We start from the raw sequence: 22,251 nt of genomic DNA, 5'->3' as shown, positions 1-22,251 counted from the left end.
GTCACCAAAGTGCTTGCTCATAGGGGGTCATATGATTGTTGGGTTTTTCTCTGTATCTATTATTGTATGATCCACTGTGCAATATAAAGCACCTTGAGGCGACTGTTGTTGTGATTTAGCGCTATATAAATAAAACTGAATTGAATTGAATTGAAAAAGAGGTCAAAAGTCCAAAGTAATTTGATATTTAAAATCCTCATAAATCATTTTCTATATGGTGTCAATACAATGACAGTAAGAAACAGCTTTTAATAGCTCTATTTAGCCTTGAAGAATCTTGTCAGTTTTTGACTAATGAATCGTTGAAACTTTTCGAATGTCATGCATGCAGGCAAATGCTAGTGTTAGCTATCCATCCATTCTCTTCCACTTATCAAATTCACACACCTATCCCAGCCTCTACAGGGGTGAGACAGCTATGGGGCACCGTTTGTAAACAGAAACACGCTGAAATCAACGGCAACATTTTTCCACATTTAGCTCAAAACCTTATAAAAACATGTTTTTTTCGAGTCATTTTTCTTAACATTTACTAAAATGTTTGTAACTTCTTATATTTAAAACACCATATTAAATGTTAAATCTTAAATCTAAATATAATATTTAAATCTAAATGTTAAATGTTACAGGAAACTAAATATTTAGCTAACGTGCAAATTTATTGTACGGGTCACCGGAAATACCAAAATAAAAGCTTTACGAAAACCTCCGGCGCTAAAGTGTGCCGGTGGTGGTCAGGTTGCATCTGCTCTCCCTTGACGGTCACTTCTCACCACCATGAGCTGCTTCACTTCTTGCCTACCAGCATGTGCAGCGATTTAGCTGGACATGTGCTGCGGTGATTGTGAAGTGGAGGCTGTAGCTGCTGAGGGTGCTGGACCTTTGGATGGTCGGCAAAACGGCTCTTCCAATGTTTTCAGCTAAAGGAAGTTGGAGTAGGCGGACTACCTGGACAGAACCCACACATGCAAGGGGGAGAACATGCAAACTCCACAGACTCCCAGGACTTTTTTAATGATGCTGAATGTTGTATGATGAACCCAGGACGTTCTTGCTTCAAGACAGCATGGCACTGTGTCACCGAGCTGTCCCAAGTATCATATACTGAACATCATTTGGATAATTACTGAAAAGTTATTTTATAAGCCAACTATTTGCCAGTCACTGAATATTATTGATTAAGATGTCATTGACTGTTACTAATAAATACGTATTAACACTAGATGATGTAAAAAATTAACAACACTAAATGAAATTTTGAATGGATTGTTCACTTTTTTGTATTTTAATAAATAAACATTTGATCCTCTTTGAAACAAATCAGTGAAGATGGTACACTAACACATAGCACACAGTATTCAACAACTTTACATGATTTTTTAAATCATCCATATTATTTAAATAGTGACTTTTAGATTAGTTTCCAGTGTGTACAGCTTTCTTTGAGTTAGGAACGTGACATATTCAAACCTCTGGCAGTGATGTCCTCTTTGATTTTGAAGTGTCTGGTGTCATCATGCCGAGGACTGAAGAGCTCTTCAACCTGTCTGTTCATCTGGCAAAGGATACGAAAAAGAGCTGCAAATGATTTAAAATGAATAATTCCACCGTAAAGACAATCACCTACAAGTGGATTGTAAATGACTGCCAATTTGTGTGAAATTCAGCCTAACTAGTCTACTGTTTAATGTGAAAAGAAGACTCCAGGATCCCCATCAGGTAACTGTTAGTATCAGAATGCATGTGTCCGCGATCATAAATGCACGAGTGGTGTCCCAGAAAACGTCTTTGCTGTCCAACAGGAACAGTGGAGCTGAACAACACTTTGTGAACATGGAGGTAAAGACCTGGCCTTTTGAAGTAATGCAGTCTGGACATGAAAGAGAAATTTGTTTGACCACAATAAAAGCAGTCTTGTTTGGCACAAATGAAGGGGAACTATTCTGGAGAGTAATTTTGAAGCATAGACGTGTTCTTGTTTGGGTTTGCTTTGCTGCCTTGGAGACTCAGCAGTTGGTTATTCATCTATGAACCCTACATCCTTTGAAAAACAGGCTGGTAAAAGCTATCCAAGATGGACTACAAGTAGACGGTTCAACGGGACAAAAACACTGGTTCAGAAAGAAGGCAGAGTCATTGGCTGGTTTAGTCACAATGCAGATTTGAAACCCATCACACTGTTGGTGGGTTTGAGAGAGATGTAGCACGTGGATGGAATTTCTAAAACAACTTGCAGTAAACTGATCTCAGACACTAGCTGATGTTTAAGCCACACGGTGGCTAAAGGGGACTTATTTGTTTCATAGAAGATGGATATATATGCATGTATCCACCTGAAAGAGCATATTTTCTTTCTGGTGTTAAGAATACCATCCTAATCCGGACACTGGACGGACTTCTTTTTCATGAGTATGTGTGTGAATTATTGCACAACACACAAAGTTTCTATTGTAATGTGATGTTGGTGTGAGGCTGTGCTTTGTGTTGTCTGGAGAATCTCCCCTGTAAAACCACCTCGTTAGCAGCAGCATGTCCACCTTCTTGTATTCTGTCTCTTTTTTCTGTGCCTGATTTTAGAAGCTTTCTACTGTCTCAAATCTTCTCTTTGTACTCACCTGTATATTCTGACGTACTGTATCAGACAGGTGTTGGTGGGGTTATCTAGTGTTAGCAGACAAAGAAGAGGTCCAGATTGTAGATATTGTCAGCAGTGAAATGGGATACTTGTTACAAAAACAAAGTTCTAAGTGGTTAGTAGTCCACAATGAGCTCATAGAAGCAGGGACTGGATTTTGGAGTAAAAGCTTACATTCACATGTGGCTGATAGAGGAGGCAAACATTTAGCTTGTTGCTGGAATCAGTTGTTTGCATCTCTGTTGCAGTGAATGAACACAGTGACAGCAGCCCTGCATGAATCTTTCATTTTCAGAGGTGGTTTTTTTTAGCATTGTCAGAGAGGTGCTGATTGTGCTACAGTTTCTGAGCAGTCTATGGTGAAATTCATTCAATTTATGTCTCCTTGGTATATTTCATATTAATATCAGATACAAGAACGTGACTCAATTAAAAAATAAAAATGTAATGGTGAATGCAGAGAAAGGAATTTGCACCAGTGTTCGTAGTACTGATAAGTGCAAATTCAACCACCAGGTGGCACTGTTCTCCCAGGTTATTCCAGGAACGATTGGAAAACATCTGCACTTGAGCAATATGCGAGTCCTTTGCTAAGAGATCTACAGCGCACACACGTGCTTGCTTTCTTTGTGACAAGCTGAACAGCAGATACACAAACCCTCCCAATGTCACCTTGGAAATGGAGACACACCTGTCCTCACCTGGTAACAATAAAGTGAGACACGTTTCAAGTGATGCCAGTGTACGCAACTGCACCCAGCTCAAAGTAAACGCATTTAATGAAATAAAATGCTAATAGAAACATTTCATACAGTTTGGAGAAGTTTTCATTGTCATCACCATATTTCTGAGTTCATGTCCATATAACAGCATGCAGCAGCTCTGAAGGACATACAGATACATCCAGATCTACTGCCTAACAAATCCTTTCTGAGTAATCATCATATTTGCTGCTTGCATAGAGGCAGTCCTGGCCTTGACGCTTTCATACCTGTTCTCTGTAGAATTTCACAATGAACTGAAATGTTTCTCCAGTGACCTCTAAAGAGTTTCTCTGATTCTACGGGCATTCACAGTGTGACTGGCTTATTAAAGAGTCAGGTGGGCCGCTTACATTGGCCAGCGTGTGTCTGCTCCCCACGTAGCACTCGGTGGAAACCTTTCCTCTCACACACCTCTGCTGTACCAGTCATTTAAAGAACTACCTCATGACCTTTTCACATCATCATCTGGGGAGGTAATCTTGTGGAAGTCCGCTAAAGTTCCTGCTCTGCAGCGCCTGGTCAACAGCATGAATGTGGGAGTCAATCATCTGTCTCATGTCGGGAGTGAATGGGTCAAAAGAGGGCCGCTGAGCCCCTGAGCGTTTGAAATGCCCGTCTTGGTTGCTCTCTGCACACAGAAACCTCTCCTCTGTCATAGTGACGTTTAGAAAGGCTGTGATGAGCCGGAGCTGGGGGAGGAGATCTCGCTGCAGCTCCTCATAATGCACCACCAGGAGGCGACGGCCAAACTTCAGCCAGCTCACAGCATGAGATGCCCACCAGGGGGCATAGCTGGAGACAAACTCTGGCCATTCTGCAAGTGAAAGAGGGTACAGTTGGATTATTTTTAGCTAATTTGATCAGGAATCACACATAGACGTTGGATTTTATCAATATACTGCATGCTTCTGAGAATTTTCATTTTTGTGTCTGTGTCAGTGTTGAATAACTGATTGCAGAACTAAGTAAAAAAAATTTACGTGTCCCAAATGATCATCTGAGTGAATGTTTATCTGTGTGAATGTGGAAGACGCGACTCAACTGGTTATGACACAAACTATGGAAAAAAATATGCGTAAAAACTGTGGAGAGCTCCACTGTGTGGATATCAAACGGCAGTACAACTTCAACATAGTTACTCCCAAGGTGAAGACTATAAATCAAATGATTTCATGCACTGCAATCAGATGATAAACATCATTCATCATCGTGTGAAAAAAAAGAGAAACTGGAATGTCAGCCAGGAAGCAGGCAGAGAGGAGACAATGCAGCATGTGTGTGTATATGCCTGTGGTATAGACAGGCTGGCTCGTTGTTGGGTCTCTAACTAACTGGTTGTTGGAACTGGTGTTTTATTTTGTTTGCGTTTTTTGTGTAAGAGCAGCCAATAGCCACATACAAGGGTTGATGAGCGCATCGAGGTGTTTTTAAGCTTGAGACTGTGACTGAAATGAGATATTTTAACTTTTTTCTATAACATTCATTACGTTCTTAAACTATACACGAGACATTGTAGTTACATTTTGTAAGAAACAAAGAAAAAAACTGTCAAGAAGTAGTGCAGCATGGTGATGGTTTAGCAGCATGATGCCACAGCAGTAGCTTTCAGTCCACACTCATCTGTATTCTGCATTATCCTCAGAACACTCTGTCAACAGCTTTCAGTGGGACCAAGAAACTGCTTTTTCACTGTCTTTGGAAAATCAAATATTTTCAGTGCTGTGAGCAACATGAATGTTGTCTTCTTTAACCCCACGGTATGGAGAGAAGGCATTTAAAAACTCAGAGCAAATAAAAACTATTAAATAGGTGAATGTAGTCCCCGTAAACTCATTTCAGTTCAAGCGACTTGTAAAAAAGTTGAATTAAAACCTGTGAGGAGAGATATTAAAGAGACGTGAAAAGCATAAAGCTACAACCAACCAAGAACCTTCTTCCTGTGAAATGACGACCCTAACAGCAGCGGCGCCAATAACGAGATTTACGATCCCGCAAAGGTCCGTCTGCGTACACGTTTACGGTTTCAACCACTCCTATCCAGCCCTCCAAGATTCCCATTGCTTCTGATTGTCACAGGTAACGCAAACATCTGCTTGGAAAGCGGTCTCCTGGCTGGAGTGGACAGTGAACACATCACCTATGCTCGACCATAAATCTCGCTATACCGCCCAAGTACGTGGGAACAATATGAGCATGCAGAGACTCGCCCAAAAAGCCCGAGACACAATGAAGGGTGTGATCTGATGTCTGCTATGCCTGAATGCTACATTCCATTTTTTAGACTTTACTCAACAGATAATTGTTTAGTGGAACAAAGTAAAAAGACAACTTTTGAACAAAGTTTAGACAAAGTTTGACTTTTCTTAAAGGGTGGCTGTCTGGTGCTCAGGAGTGAGTCTTGAGTGCTGGCCTGTAAATATAAAGGTGCTTCACGACATTCATCTCTTGTCTACTCTTGTTGTATCATCAACAGCAGGACATTATGCAGCAGTAACTATAGCAACCTTCAGCTGAGCCATAAACCACTTCATTCTATTGGACTACATCACCTTTACTCTTCCACTGGGCATCTGTGGCGTGTCCTAAGTGTCCGGCGCACTTGCGGTTGAATTCAGCCATTAAGGAGCGGTAAGGGTTGCGAATCAGCAGGATGGCAGAGTCAAACATCTCAATTTCTTTCTGCCCACTTTCATGGGTCTTTACGCAAATGCTGCGGCCACTCTTCCAGTAGTCCTTCTCGCCTTTGAAACCTGGTACCAATGAATAAATGAATAGATAACAGTCAGCTGTAGGGCAATATTTCATCAAGCACCCACTTAAACTCTCATTTCAGGACACGGACTGTGCTCTCCCCACCTCTGTTGTACAGCGTGCCATCGAAATAGAAGCTGCCAGTGTAGTAGCCGGTCACAAGCTCGATCAGGTGTCGTACCCAGGTGTTGCCTGCCCCGGGAAAACTAGAGAGTGCCACAAGGGAACTGGATCTTTGAGGCAGAAACATCCTCTCTTTGCACCTGGAGTCTGGAAGCACAGTTTTTTTGTTTCAGCTGTTGTATATCAGCAGAATATCAGAATATATCAGAATATGCATGAGAATATATAGTAAGTATTGTAGCAGAGAGCCTGAAATGGAGTTTTTTCTTTACGTGGCACAAATTGCAGTAGGATTGCAGGTCACAGATCAGAGCTGAAATTTGGGATGAAGACTGTTTTCATTTTTACTAAGCATCTGACCCCAAGAAAACAACACAGTGGTCACAGAACGTCTCTCAGTTGGGACTTAGAATTAATGCAAGACTGGAACTTTAGCTACACTGCATGATCAGCAAAAAATGACTGACACGGCACAGTGGGATGGGCTCAAAATAATACATTTACAAATAAAAACACGTGCAGATGACTAACACATTTTTGCATTGTGTAACAAATATCTCACCAAGCACAGGGGTATGGTAAACTTGGTAGTGGTCAGGCTCTGTGGACGCCGTGAGTGCAGAGGCGATGGTGTGGTTCCCCACACACTGCTGGTTGTCCGACTGCTGGTTGAGACTGAAAAGAGATGACGTCCATGTACAGAAACAGTGGGGTTTCTTGAACACAGCCAGTGGGAGCTCCTACAAACCAAAAGCACAAATGTTCTTCAGGTTGTCATATGACTCATCACACCAATTTTTTTCTCCAAAGACTTCTAATCTAGCTAAGGGTGATCTGTCATCTTAGCTCAGATGCCACCTGACAGGTGGCAGAGCAGGTCAGCCACTAACCAGAAGGTCGGTGGTTCAAGCCCGGGCTGCAATCCAAATATCCTTGGGCAAGAAACTAACCCGATGTTGCTCTCCGATGCATCCATCGGAGTGTGAATGTTAGATAGAGCATTTAAGAGCTTAGAAGAAGTGCTTGTGTGATTGGGTGAATTAATTCGTTGTGTAAAGCGCTTTGAGTGCTCAGACAGAGTAGAAAAGTGCTATATAAGAACCAGTCCATTTACCATTTACTCAGCTGAATCTGCAGAACATCCCAACTCTCTTATTTTACCTCACTCTGCCAGGTAGCAGGAGGTTAGAATGCTCAATGTCACAACACGAGGACACTGGAGTGAAACTTTTTTGGAACTGATATGCATGCATAAACACACACCGCACGGTGAGAATTAATCATATTGCAGTCACTGCCAATATTTCTACCATCCATATTTCTGTTTTTTGGAGGCGACACAGCTGCACAGAGTAAGATCTCAGTGCAGGATGCAGAGTATCTACATCTCATTACAGACACATTAAACCTAAAATATTCAGCAAAAATCCAGAGAGCTCTGTGCTCCTACATGTGTTCTCCAGGGAGAGAAGACAGCTCCCTGAGTGGAGAACCACAAGTAGAGTGTGCAATAAATTGATCATCATTGCTGTAATTTGCAGAGGAGAAATTCAAACCTTATCAGTGCACGTCTCGATGCAGGACTGCGTGGTTAGGTTCGGCTGAAAGGAGTAGACGGGGAAGGTGCCGATGATGCTTTTCAGCAACTTGAAGCAACCCCGGTAGTGCACATTTCTGACTGCAAGGAGGAAAAACGCACACGGGGATGATAAGGAATAGCGCTCTGCTAGTGACTGCAAAACACATTTGAAGGGTTTGCCTTGCTTTGGTCAACATTGGGGAGCATTTATTTCTATACAAACAAGTAGCAAATGTCAGATTTTCAAAGAAATGTACATGCAAAGGGTTTCTGCGATAATTATCTTTCCATACTTGGCTGAATTCTGGTACACAGTGTAATACATTCACAAGTCAGCTGCAAATCTCCAGAGACGCCGAAGCTTCCAGTCATGAATATTAATATTGTTTATGATCATCAGCTGCTTATATAATAGATTCGCCCTTGACTGCAACAGGAAGAGGGTGCAAATCTTTACACAAGTGAAAACAGTTTTTATAAGAAAAAGTTATGGATAATCATTATAGCTGGATTTGTCGTGGTCATTGTGGGGCTAATACACAATTAGTTTAGTTCAGTCAAGAGTTTAGTCATAAAACAAAGAAGAGTAATGAGTTGTCAAAAAGGTTTTAAAATGAAGCATTAAGGACCATCCAGAACAGCAACACAGGTTAAAAGCTTGACATTTTAAAAGTGGCACATTAACTTTGTGCAACATCCTGCTAAGATAATACAACGTTAAGTATTTACTTAAATATAAATGTCAAATAATATACAGTCAGAGGTTTATGTACACTCATCATGGGCATGAATGTCATGGTAATTTGAAGCTTTTAATGATGTCTTTGAACTGTTTGTTTTTCAGGGTGGAATAATGGATACGTCTTTAATGACTATAAAAATAAGTTTACATTTATTTTGGATTTTCCCTAATGCACACAGACTCAAAAGTACACATACAGGCTGAAGTACGTATACTCTTAAATATTTTAATAAGTGGTGCTAAAAGTTCTATGCTGATTTTTAACTTTTAACAAGACCAATGTAATTAACTCTTTGCTAGCAATCATGGTAGACTATACTGGTAATTTCTCTTTGCCAGCACAAAAATGATTTAATTTGACAGACGTGACTGGACTGACCAAGACTCACAGCGATAACTGCAAGAAGGGGAGCTGTAGATCAGCATGAGTAGCATGGTCTCTTACAACCATTTCTAAATAACTGCACATTCCAAGATCATCAGTTCAAACAATTTTATGTACAAGTTATATAGATGTGTCACCACTTTGCCAGGATATGGAAGAAGACCTAAACTCTCAGCCTCACCCACATAGCAGACAGGTCTGGCCCGGATCTGGTCTCAAGCCGGCACTGCTGGCTGACTTCTGGCATGGTAAGTGGTATGTCATCCAGATATGGGCCAGGCCCATGGTTTGGTTTATGTGGCCCAGGCTCATAGAAAGCAGGTCTTCCCCAGATCAAGCTGGCTCTTCTGACTGACTGGTGTCATGGCAGGGTGTATGTCAACCAGATGTGGGCCAGGTCTGGCAATGATGGCGCTATTTATGTTCCTATTTTCCTATTTTAGTTAGAAGACCCAAATGCCATGTTGCAATACTATACTGCTATGGTATGGTTTCAAATGCAGGTTTGACAGGCTTGTGAGTGTACACTTTATCCAAAACCTAGTGAGGGTTTACTCATGTTCATCACCAGGTAGCTGTAGGTCAGGAGGTCGAGCAGGTCACCTACTGATCGGAAGATTAGTGGTTTGATCCCTGGCTCTTCCAGTCTGCATGTCAAGAGTGTGAATGTGTATGAATGCAGTTAGGAAGCTCTCAGTTTAGAGAAAGTGCATGATTGGGTGAATGTGGCATGTTGTATAGAGCACTTTGAGCAGAAAAGCGCTATATAAGATTCACTGTCATATTACTTTTGCACTATTATGTTCTGGCACATGTTGTTATCATATGGGCTGATTCAAGTACACGTTAGGCTGACATCTGGGGCCAGATCTGAAACTGTTCTGGGCCAGCACAGGACCACCAGTGTGTCTGCAACTGGCCTTGTGCTGGCCAATGTGTGGGCCACCTCTGGCAAACCAGATCTGGGCCAACAAAGGGCCGTCATTCTTTGCAGTATGTGGACCATGTGTAAGCACATTGTGTGGGCCAGCTCCGGGCCTTTCCAATTTTGCTATGTGGGCATATGAGAGGAAATCGAATGGGTGTATTCAGTAACCACCAACGCTCAAACCTGTCATGAACTGAAAACCGCTGGAACACCAGTGAAGCAAGATTCACATTGCCATGGTCTAAGACGGTGTCGACCAGGAAAGAAATTCTTGCTTCTTCAAACTGAAATTTGCAGATGATCACAGAGATAAGCTATTATGGTCAGATCAAAACTTTTGCTATTTCGCCATAATGAAAAGAGACATGTTTGGGGGTGACAAACCCAAGAACTGGACTTGACTCCAAAAAAAATCACCATTTAAAGCTACACTTGGCATAATACTGCAAAGAAGCAAAGGAGTGGAATAACAACAAAGCACAGTTGCCAGTTACACAGTAACACAATTTTGTCAAGGCCATCTTCCCAGAGGAAGCAATGGCATGAAAAATAACAAAGAACAGGATGTTGCTGTGTTATATTTTTCTTATTATTTTGCATTACAAATACTACAACAATACCAGAACCAACAGGATTTGTCACTCATGCATGTCTGAGCATCAACAGATGACAGCTCGCAGATGGCTGTCGCAGCAATGCAGCCCGCTTTCTAGGTGTGCATTAGACAAATATGATGACCGCAGGAACGGCGATGGAAGGATTTGTCAATTTAAACATCAGCCAAAGAAATGCTGACACATCTCAGCCAGTCTGTCACACAGTCTGAGATGACTCAGACAAGGACTTTTAGAGTGGAGAGTAAACACTATTACATGCTTACATTTTCTTACGGAAGGAGTTCAGTGCATTTTTTTTTTGTTAGTAGCATATTAAATGTTTGCTCATTATTTATTCATGGTTTAAATATGTGCTCGCTGTTGCTCCATTTATTACTTAATTTCGTTTGCATTAGGTGTAAACCTAACACAATGCATCATTTTAGTCACAAGTGGCATCGGTTCATTTATGCAAATCAGCTCAAGCTGTTTGTGTGTGTGTGTGTGTGTGTGTGTGTGTGTGTGTGTGTGTGTGTGTGTGTGTGTGTGTGTGTGTGTGTGTGTTGATGTGCGGGCTGATAAATACCTTTTTATGATAATCTTTCTTGAATAAAGCCCCCACCGTTTCACACACCTTCCCCTTTCCTTCTGTAACACTGTGCACTAAGACAAATCCTTATCCTATCCTGCTGTGCTTTTCATTGTAATTCACTTAACTTTCTTCTTTGCTCCTAGCTGTGAATCCCAAAAGTTATCTGATTCTTTGGTTCATATCAGACGCTTTCATTTTTTCCGGAGTGGTTAGGTTAGACCAGAGATGGGCAGTAACGCATTACTTGTAATGCGACCACTTTTTTCAAGTAATGAGTAAAGTAAGTGATTACTATTGGAATAAAGTAATAGATTACTGTTGGATATAATTTAATTTTTGCTTGATGCATAAAAGTTTAAAACTAATAAAACAATTTTTTAAAAGTGACTTTTCCATTTGATTCAATTTTATATGATGGATTATGCAGACAAAGATCGATTTGGGTTGAAAGGCCTAATGCTTTATTACTTATTCAGGTTGTGTATCATGTTTTTAAAAAGTATCTAAGTAATAAAGTAACTAATTACTTTTGAAAATAAATAATCAGTAAAGTAATGGGATTATTTTCTTGGAGATGTAATCAACAATTAGTAACTAAGTACTTTATTCAAGTAACTGGCCAACACTGGGTTAGACAAAGCAAAGTTATGGTTAAGTATATGTAGACACATTTAGAGGAAGTAAATGACGATAAAACCTTCAAAATATGAGTAATGTTGGGTGGTTCCAGACAAAAGATGATGAATGTGAAAGATGCTTCTCTGGTTGTGTCTCCAAAACAATTCTCCCTCATCGCATCGACAATGCATCCTCACTGACCAACAAAATATGAATAATGCACCGTGGAAGTGACACGCTGACCAACTTGACAACATCTGTAGAGCAGGGGTGTCCAACTCCAGTCCTCGAGAGCTACTGTCCTGCAGCTTTTAGACACATCCTTGTTCCGACACATCTGAATCAAATGAATGACTAGTTACCCGGCCTTTGCCAAACTTGATGGCATGCTGAAGAGGTAATCCAACCATTTGATTCAGCTGTGTGGGAGTTGGACACCCTGCACTAGAGAAAAGAAAACAACAAAAACGGATGGCAGTATACCTCTGAAACGTTGGATTCACCAAAGAAGAAAATGTTGAGTTGAGACAGTAGAAACTTTGGATCCTGTGGTACTAAATTCAGTTCAATTTAAACTCTATTGAATTCATACAGCACCAAATCACAACAAGGTCCTTTATGTGGTAAGGTCAACCCTTACAATAACACAACTGCTATCTATACCAGTCATCTGATTGTTGGCGCTTTCTCTAAGTTAGTTCCTGGACAGAGGAATCAAATGTGCTGTATGTATAAGGCTTTGGTTGCACAGCGGCATGTGGCAGCGTTATAGATGGTGGTGTGGGGAGTGCATAGCTTTAACTTTTCTGTGTTGTTGTGTTTTGAGAATTTAACTTTAGTCATTTCTTCACTCATCTGCGGAGCCCGTGTAGGGTATAAATAGTAAACGGTGCCGTGTCTTCCCTGAGGGAAGTCGACTCACATTTTCTGTGACCTGGCAGCTGCTCCTCCACCTTGTATATGGAGAGACGGCCCACGCCGCCACAGGGAGACCCCCTCTCACCCCGACACACCAGACTACAATCCTCTTCCGGAGCCCGAGGGCTGCTAATCCGATTCCCGCAGTGGCACTCGGCTCCGTACTCCAGACCTGCAAACTGGTAACCACTACACACACACACACACACACACACACACACACACACACACACACACACACACACACACACACACACTGATAGTTATTGCCCTAGCCAATGGCAATCCATAACCTGAAGCTATTGCCCTCTGGCTATGCTTTCCCACAGGACTTTCGATAACATTTCAAACTTATCATTTAACTCAAAGTTACCGGGCTTACACATACAGTTTCCCCGTAATAGCCATCAGTGCTTTTCATTCTGCACTCTCCTGACTGTGTAATGCCTTCTTCTGGCTGCAGTGCAGTCACCTCTGATCTGTACTTTACATATCAAGGCTCTTGTGACTCATCCCCCTTTCCTCTTCCTTTATCCAGGCTCCTTGGGAAAGACAGAGACCTCATCAAAACTGACCTTTTCATGTATGTCCTTTGAAGCTTGCTCATAAATTGCCTTGACTTTTTACTTTTGCTCATTGCGGTAATTGGCTCGCTCAGGTAACGAGACTGCCTTCCATGTGGACAGGCAGAGGGCGGGTTTGCATTTGAGATGGAAGCGCCAGCTATCCGCCTGGCAGCATCCATCTGTCCTCGGCTGTTCCCGTTTCACTGGGGATGCACTGCTTCCTGGCTGCTAACATATAAAAAGGAATAATTCAAGCAGGTCATTCTTTGAGTTGTGTTTGAAAAATTCCACCTGTCTCTACATGTTTAATAACAGGTTTGTTGAGGATGTGGCAGCGCTGATTACTCGGCTCACACTGACCCAGTCAGAGACTTCCACACCACAGCACGTCCACAGGAAAAGCACATATCTAACCACTGATTTATTCACCAACTGCTGGACTCAGCTCATTAAGCGTTCTATAACACACACACAAACACCTCCCTTCTTCCTTTTTCTGCAACAGATCGAGCCTTCTGTCCTGGCCTGCTCTTCATTCTCCCCTCTCTCACTCCTCACCCCCTCATCTTTTACTGTCATCCAGCCACCTGGCTCTCCGCTATAGCTCAAAACACAGGAGGCATTCATGGAGGAGACTGAGATCCAAAGCATTTACTCACACAGCGAGCTTTCTGTGGTCCCTTCACAGGAGCCCGCTGTGAACGCATTACCTTTCCGAGCAGGTGTCTTGACACAAAGAACTGGTCATTTTGCGCAGGTCGTAAAGCATGGTCCCTCCCAGGGCTCGATCGCTGGCGTTGTGAAGGAAGCATCCGATGTAGGTTCCTATATGAAGAAAAGAAATGTGAAATTAAAATTCATTCAGGCAGAAAAGTCCTGTGGTGGCACTCAGCGTGCGCAATCACAAAACCAAGGCAGCTGAATGAAAAGTACACATTTATGGTTAAATCTAATAATAAAACAGGAATCGGGTACTTGTCATTCAAGAATCGGACGGATTTCCAGCAACGCATTTCTTTTTTCTTTGATTTGACCTTGGAATTTTCCCTCAGTTTTCGCCTATCATCCTTTATTGGCCAAATTAAACTGAGTGACAGACTCATAAGGTATAAAAATACTCACCATTAGCACCATTGACAAACTAAATAATGTCCTACGTAGTGCCTCGCAAACTTAGAACACATTTGTTTTTTAAAATCAAACAGAAATGAGACAAATTGTGTATGTCCATGTTTGTGTTTGGTCCATGTTGCACACACACACACACACACACACATGTTGACACACTCCTCTGCAACTTGATATGGCATCTTCGGTTTGGCTCCGGACACATTCTCCAAGACTGGCAGAACCAAAACAGCCTTTGCGTCATCACTTACTCACGGTTATTATGCACAGCAGCATGTATCGTGAGCCATAACATCCAACTAAATTATAACATGGCAAGGCTTGATTTATCCAGCAATGTAGATGATTGGTATTTCTGCATTACTGTGAACCTATTTACTTCCACTAGAATAAAAATCACCCGTGCAGAAAGAAGGATGTAACGCATAATAGGCTACGGCAGACTATTATGATGTGCTGACAAGATTAAGGCACCATATAAGATGTAACCCAGATTCAGTCTTTGATGTAATCCCTGTCTTTGCCACATTGCAACATCAAACTCTGCTCAGCTGACACATTAAAGTTTTCTTTATAAATTTCATTTTCAGCGTGCGAGGGAGCTGATGCATTTCTTTGTGTGCAGATTTAATTTCCATCTTCCTCCTCGAGTCTGACACTATTATGTTTTGAGGCCACATGCTAGATGTTGTTAGTCCTTTAGGAACTGAGTTTTTGGTGGATGGAGTGCGTGCACATACTTGGCTTTTAGGTTTATTTTGCAACATGAATTTACGTGTATCGATGTTTATAGGTTTTAAGGACACGAAGAGCTTGGCTTTCTGTTTTCACTTTACTACCAGCGGCGAAATAGGCCGATGCCAACTGGTCAAAGAGAGGATTTAATAAGTGTTGGAGGTGCATGTGACGGGGACTGATGGAATGTGCAGCAAGGTGAGCAGACAAGACAGAAACACGCAATGGGCTGTGAAATCTCTGGCAGGCCAAGCATCACCGTATCGAATTTGTGATTCAATCAGTCTGCAATGTCTTCTGAAGCTCGTCCAGCCTGTTGTGCTGGAGTCAGGCTGAGTCACCAGCCGCCGGCGCCCAAGAAACAAATGCAGGAGTACAACGGTAGCTGCTGCCTCAAAGTACTGAAAGGCTGGGACCACCAAAGAAGAAACTCAAATGGCATCACCCAAGGTGATGCCCCCCTATGCCTCTCAGCCACCCGGCGGTGCAGGTCATTGTTTTAATCAAAGTGAGGAAGAGGCCCCGGGCAATAGCAGCTCAGGGTTAATGGAGGGAATCAGCCTGAATTCCCAGACATGATAGAAACGACTGCACTTTTGGCTTGCCACTGTGCTGCTTTCTTAAACACCAAGACAGATGGCTGAGCTGGAGCTGATTCTTCCCCGCAGGATTGGATGGAGGAGGCTAATGACAGGATGGCCAAGAATGAGGACATGTGCTGCTGCCACGGGTAGCAACTGTGTGTGACCATTAAAGTCCGCTGAAGGGGGTTCATAGCCTCGCTGCTGGATCTACATACTAAAACCCTCACAAGTGTGAGCAGCGTCATAAAAAAAGGACAACAAAGAGGGTTTCGATGCATTACAGGCTGACCTGAGACAGGATGAGAGGAGGATCATCTCAACGGGGTGTCGGATGCTGAAAAACACAACACTCCTAAGACTGTTAAGACTTTTTCACACACACACTGCAGCCCTGAACTTGTCTAGACATTATGCGGAGGAGCTGCGTGTCAGAATGATGCACGCTCTATACAGCCGCCACTGCTCGCCTGAACCAAACCGAGTGTTTGCAGTAGTGAGAAAGCATTTAACAAGGACAAAATCAAGTGCAGCATTAATTCAGGGAAGCCACAGAGTCAAGCTCAGCTGCAGATTAACTGATTTCAGTAGCAGCACACATCCGATACACTTCCACATATCCAAATGGTTATTTCATAGAGGGCATGCTATTTAAGCTCCTTATCTGCAAACCCACCTTGTAACCGACCTCCTGCCCAGCTCCTCTTTTTCTGACTTAATCTCCTGTTTCTGTTTCTGACTTATTCGGTGTCATATCTGTTGTCACTGACGCCAGCTCTGTTCTGAACTGCTCCTCTGCCTAACTCAAACATTCCACATACCCGCATGGAAGGCTCCAGGAAAGAGCCATGGTGCAACATATAAATTACTGCAGATGGAAATAGCTTTTCTTCTTTGTCTGAAGTTCAGAGTTGCCAGTCACATCACAGAGTTAATGCAGAGACCTATTACGTTCACATCAGACTCCCAGCGAAACCAAGGGGCAACTTGGACTCTTCTGTGTGCCTTTGGGCTTTGGGAGGACACAGAAGCACGAGTACAGACCACTGCACCGCTGCCACCTGTGTGTACAAATCACTTACAGCACTGAGGGAAACTTTGCCAGAGAATCAAATACTTTGTCATAGCTCCATCTACACATCTCTCCTTATTTGTACTTTACATATAAATACATTTGTCACTCATTCCTGCAATGTGTAGGGTTTCCAGCAGCAGATACAAAGTATTATACATCTCTGACGTTTATTATAAAATGTTTGAACAGGTAGAGCTCCTGAATCCATGGATATATGAAACTGAAAATGCATGTGCAAACTTCTCCATCTGGCTGTGTGATGTTATTACTGCTACACCCTCTGCGTGAGAGCAGCCACTGAATAAAGATGGGATAAAGACTAAAATCATGATAATGCCTTTTGGGATTTTGCACCTTTTTGGAAGTCCAGAGCGGAGCGGGACTGATATGTCAGCAGATTACAGCCAATAAATGAGCTACCATAGAGAGATATGTTTAACCACCTGTCTTGTCCTCACATTTGTTACTAAAATAAAAAAAAATCTCGTTTAAAGGATTTTTATTGTAAGTATTTGTTTTCATTATGTGATTAATACAAACAGGGGACGGTAACTCATGATCACATTTTTAAAATTCAGATAATGTGTGCTGGCCTGAAGCTTTTGGGCTTCAGTCCAGAGATTTAAGCCGTGAAATTTGGATAACGAGACTGTTTTGGATGGGTAAGAGCTGTTTAATGGCAGCCTACCTTGGCTGAACCACCTTATGATAGTCTTGATTTAGCTTCTTATTACTGCTTGACTCACAGTAAGTAGCAGCATTTCCCCTCTCCATTACACCGCCTATTCTACTAAATAGGAAAGTGCTTTTTAAATAATTTTAGACATGGTGCTGCAACTGATATTGATGTAACACTGTCTCTAAGACTGTACCTACTTTCATTATAATTTGATCTTTTGATTAACTCATTTGCTACCAAGTCAATTAACTGTCATAGGTTTTCTTTATTCAGCAAGTAGTCCAGTACACAAACATTCACAATATCAGCAATCACATCTCATTTGAGGAGCTGGAACCAGCACATCTTTCTGCTTTTCTATTATTTTGATGACACATTTAAAGGTTTATGCAGAAATATTTTCCTTTTGCAGAACTTTAGATGAAAATAGTGATGCTTGTTTTATCTCGCTACACTAAATATGAAGGTAAAGACCGTAGGCTGCTAGCTTAGTGTAAAAACAGCTAGCATGGAGATTGCTACTTTGGTTCTCATTTGAGGTATGAAGGCCAAATATCAGTAAGGTCTCCAGTTAACATTTTTCACCTTTCTGTGTGTGTGGGAATCTGCCATCATGGTGGAGTTTGTTTGCTTAACACAAAAACTAAACGGTGACTTTGTGGGGTGCTATTTACAGAAATGCCTTTTGATCAGAAGCAGTGACTTCTTGGAATCAGTCCACTAGAGGTTCAGTGAGATATTTCTTGCCTCAAAGTCCAGCAACAGCAGCTGGAAGCTGCTGACAAGACCCACCAGCGTCTGGGTTTTATGTTAAGCTAGGCTAAAAATGTGTTAGTCATGGTGGGAAGTGACTGCAGCAGACGGCTGTCCATCCACGAGCCTGCTTGTGCTGGAGGTTACTTCCTGTTGAGAGGGATTTTTTTCCTTCCCCCTGTCACCAAGTGCTGGTTCATAGGAGGTTGTCTGATTGTGGGGGTTTTCTCTGGGTTACTCGAGGGCCTCTTCCTCACATGATAAAGCACCTTAAGGTGACTCTTGTTACGATTTAATGCAATATGAAGACAATTTAATTTAAATGTATTTATTAAATATTGCATTTACATGTAAATGATTTTCATTTCAGTGTCAAATACATGTTGTGGAATTCGAGTGATTGCTTCATTATTATCTGGACTGATATCCTGAAATAATGCATATACTTGGTTTAGAAACGGTGTCAAAAATACGCTTTTTTCTAAGCCCTTCAACCGGCTACTTTCACAGGGCCTGTGGCACAATAGACTTGGGTAATTGAATTCTGTGTCCTGGGTAATACTTTTTAAAAAAGACCCTTTGCCAGATGGCTGTTACTGAAACTGATCTCTTTCTTGCCTCAAACATTTTTCATCTGTATTACCCTACTTAGTGACTGAATGGTCATGTAGTGTCTGTTTAAAAAAAGGATTAAGAGCTTTTACGGGATGCTTTTCAAGAATGGGCTGAAAGAACAAATGTTCCACCGAAGGTAATTCCAATGTATTTATCATTTCAGCAAAATGGCAAAGGCGCTGACAGGCACAGTTAAACAATGGAGTAAATCTCCATGGATATCTCAAAGTACTCAAGTAATGGTGAGGGCTCCTTAGCAGAGAGTGCAAGTAAGAAATTATATCGTTTTTTTAGCTTCATAATTACTAATTTATTTTCTGGAAGCTACTTTAGTGCTCGCCTGCCTTTTTTTTTTTTTTACTCTTCTGGTTTCGAGAGGATCAGTGAGCTCTATCTTTCATCTACAAGATCTGAAGCAACCAAATGTAAAATGTTATATAAATGTATAATGAAGCTCTTCTAAATGTTCTAAGGTCATGATTATCTGTTCATAAATGTCGAATGAAGCTTGTTGTGAGTGCACTATGTGAGTCCTGTGCAGAGAGTGCGGTTTCCCAGCCCCTGGCCATCTGAACAAAAAAGAAAGCCCAAAAATAGAAAATAAACATGCATATGCGCTCCTGATATGTTGTTCACGGGGAAATCCGTCGGCTCAATATGCTCATAGGGTATTTTTATCACTTTTTCCCCCAGAGTGTTTTCATAGACTTTGTAATATATGTTTTTAATTTAATGGCAGAAGAGTTGTCCAAGCTTGGCCACGGTCACCTGTGTGGCCTTCCTACGATTTGTGAGAAGGCCACACAGGTGGAAGTCAGTGACATAGCAGAGGTCCCGGTGTTTTAGAAAAGCAGATCTAAAACGTGTTAGAGTGTTTAAAATCCCAGCTCTACATTCTCAGCAGAAGTCATTGGAGAAGATCTTTTTCCACGTAAAGAATCGTGCATTTGTCATGATGCACGTTAATGGCATTAACACTTCACTGGCACACTAATACATCTAAATAGGGCGACGCAGTGACCAGTGCTTGTTTTGTCTGCTGGCTAGTTAGCTATACTAAAAACAGCAGTGAACCTTGTCAAGCCACAAGTGATAGAGGCAGGACAGTGTCAGCTCAATGTGCAGACAAATTCAAAGACAAAGACAAAGGCACAATTACCTTTGTGCCTGCTGCTTCTCTGGACGGAGACTCTTTGCTCTGGACTCTCTGGCAGCAGACTGTGAAACCAGCGATGATGCAAGTGTTGGACCCCTAGGCTTCGGGAAGCAGTCCAGTGTCGCCCTCCTGCCTTGGCTCCCCCTCCAGACGCAGCCTGAATGGCAACCCATCTGGAGCGTGCCCTCATGCCCAAGCCTGCAGTCCTGAGGGCAGTAGGAGGTGCAGAGAGGGACCACAGGGGGGGCAGGCTGGCCAGGTTTGGCTGAGCCACTCTGATGCTGGAGCGCTGTAGAAGCAAGATGCTGCCTGCCATCAGATAGGCGATGCCCAAGCAGAGCAGCAGCATTTGAGCCCGCTTCAAGAGGCAGTGCAGCTTGTAGAAGGGTGCCACCATTCCTATACCATTTACTGTCTCGCAGCTCAGTGGAAGGCCATTTGGCGAGTAAGAAGAGAGAGCAGATCTGTAACCTACTTAGAGCTTCATAATAATGACAAGACCTGTAGGATCTAGCAGAGGTGCAAACATTGTCTTGGTCCTTTTGGAGCCACAGAGTCTGAGATCAGCAGTGTAACAATGGATGTATCACACCAGAAAGATTTAATATCCAATGCTGTGGTCAGTGACTCCAAGGGGATCCTTGGGTGTAAGCTGGGGGGAGAAAACAGAAAAAATAGCAGCAGCTAGATTTAATGCAAGCGTATTTCTCTATATGTCAGCGCAATGAAAAGGAAAAGATGAGCCCGACTGGTGAATTAGATTCACGGCTTATGTTGACATATCGGCTTGTGTTTCTGTCTTGCAGCGTCTTGCAACAAATCCCATGGTGCTGCTCCATTGCTTCCATTGTTCGCATTTGTTTTTATATCATATTGCTGCCCAAAGTTGCGATTCCTGATTTTAAAATGACACCGAACCTTTGTGGTTTCAAAGTGCATTCTTGACCTTATCTCCCAGCTTCCAAATCTCAACTATCTCACTGAAAAAAAATATCATGTGATTAAAACTGTCTAGAGAGCGCATTATGGGTGCTTATGAAATGGGGATTATCATAGCAGTGTGCGCAGACAAACTCTTGCCTCATCCGTGGAGAGATGAATAAGTGATGAGTGGGGGAAAACATGCAAAGATGAGATGTTGAGGATCGCTGAATATGTAGGCTAAAAACACTGTGGTGTTCGCAGTGTTCTCTGAAGCCTGACACTTTGACTGAAGAGTGGAGCAGTGGAGTGAACATCCGATGAGATCCATTAATGCCTCGTTGTCTCAGTGGCCGTCACACACCGTCATGCCCTTCAGCTCTACTTTTCATCTCAGGCCTTCTAAGACACACTCCACCCCCCCCTCAAAAAAGTAGGGGTGCGGTGATGCTCCCTATGATAGAAGCAACAGTTTGCTCAGTGAACAGTCTCCGATCATGTCCAAGTGCCCAAGTTATGTTCAACTCCACGTTTTTACGCGTAAAATAACTCGCGGTTGTGTATTCGAGGTGAAAAACAAAGACGCGTGGCTGAATTGATTTAGTGGAACGGGATGGGAGGTTGAAAGGCAAATGAATCACAAGCGAGAGTAAACACGCATCACCTATTTAAGAAGCCGAGGTCTTCCATCTTAAAAGCCCCTCACTGTGCCTCCACCATTTACAGTATTGAATGTTGGACCATGCGGCTTACCTTCAGCACCGGAGCGGCGCGGCATCCTTCCACTGCGCGATCACTTATCAGTTTATAGCCGTTAAGATCGCTGTTTTCCTCGCTTTGTTGTGCACCGAGTGTGTCCTCGGCGTTTCCCAGAGCTGTTATATAAGCTCGCTCTCCCTCTCTCTTTCTCTCTTTCTCTCTGCCAGCGCTGCTTTCCGTCGCCCCGAAAGGCTGGCACGGCGATATAAAGCGCAGGCAGTACGTGTGTATGTGCTTGTGTGTCAGAGAGAGAGAGAGATACAGAAAGAGGAGGTGATGGGGACGAGAAGGAGGGGTAGTCGGTCTCATTTGCATTGGTGATGTGGACGCGTCACAGCTCCTCCACCGTGCAAACGGGAGTCGTGTCCAGCAGTCCACAGGCTTTACTGCACATAAGGAGGGCCTTAAAAGGCGTGCAAAGGCTATGCTGAAGCCCATCTCCATACACTGAGCTCCATGCCCACAGTGCACTATATATTGAGGTACAATGCAGAGGGCGGCGGGGCAATAAAACCCCACGCGTGAACCATTTGAAGGACGTTTCAGAAAACGCAACAGAATAATCAGATCCACGTCTAAATAAACAAACTAGGACTGAATCTGACAATATCAGCATTGCTCAGAGATCCAGAGCACAAATCATGCAGTGGTT

The 22,251-nt window shown here is 42.6% G+C and overlaps 1 protein-coding gene across 1 annotated transcript; it reads right to left on the bottom strand.

The window, feature by feature from the left end:
- Nucleotides 1-3,396: 3,396 nt before the first annotated feature.
- Nucleotides 3,397-21,831, bottom strand: LOC102198914 (WSC domain-containing protein 1-like). Its single transcript, XM_005740147.1, has 9 exons — nucleotides 21,594-21,831; nucleotides 19,923-20,571; nucleotides 13,908-14,022; nucleotides 12,636-12,820; nucleotides 7,830-7,951; nucleotides 6,836-7,013; nucleotides 6,256-6,420; nucleotides 5,949-6,149; nucleotides 3,397-4,213 (listed from the first exon to the last, which is right to left on the bottom strand). The coding sequence occupies exons 2-9, from the start codon at nucleotides 20,314-20,316 to the stop codon at nucleotides 3,861-3,863; spliced, it is 1,713 nt and encodes a 570-aa protein (XP_005740204.1). The 5' UTR covers nucleotides 20,317-20,571; nucleotides 21,594-21,831; the 3' UTR covers nucleotides 3,397-3,860.
- Between the last annotated feature and the right edge of the window lie 420 nt (nucleotides 21,832-22,251).

Source organism: Pundamilia nyererei, unplaced genomic scaffold (genome assembly GCF_000239375.1).
Source record: "Pundamilia nyererei isolate P.nyererei 1_Seehausen unplaced genomic scaffold, PunNye1.0 scaffold00097, whole genome shotgun sequence".
Taxonomy (NCBI): Eukaryota; Metazoa; Chordata; class Actinopteri; order Cichliformes; family Cichlidae; genus Pundamilia; species Pundamilia nyererei.
This window is presented reverse-complemented; position numbering and strand designations above follow the sequence as displayed.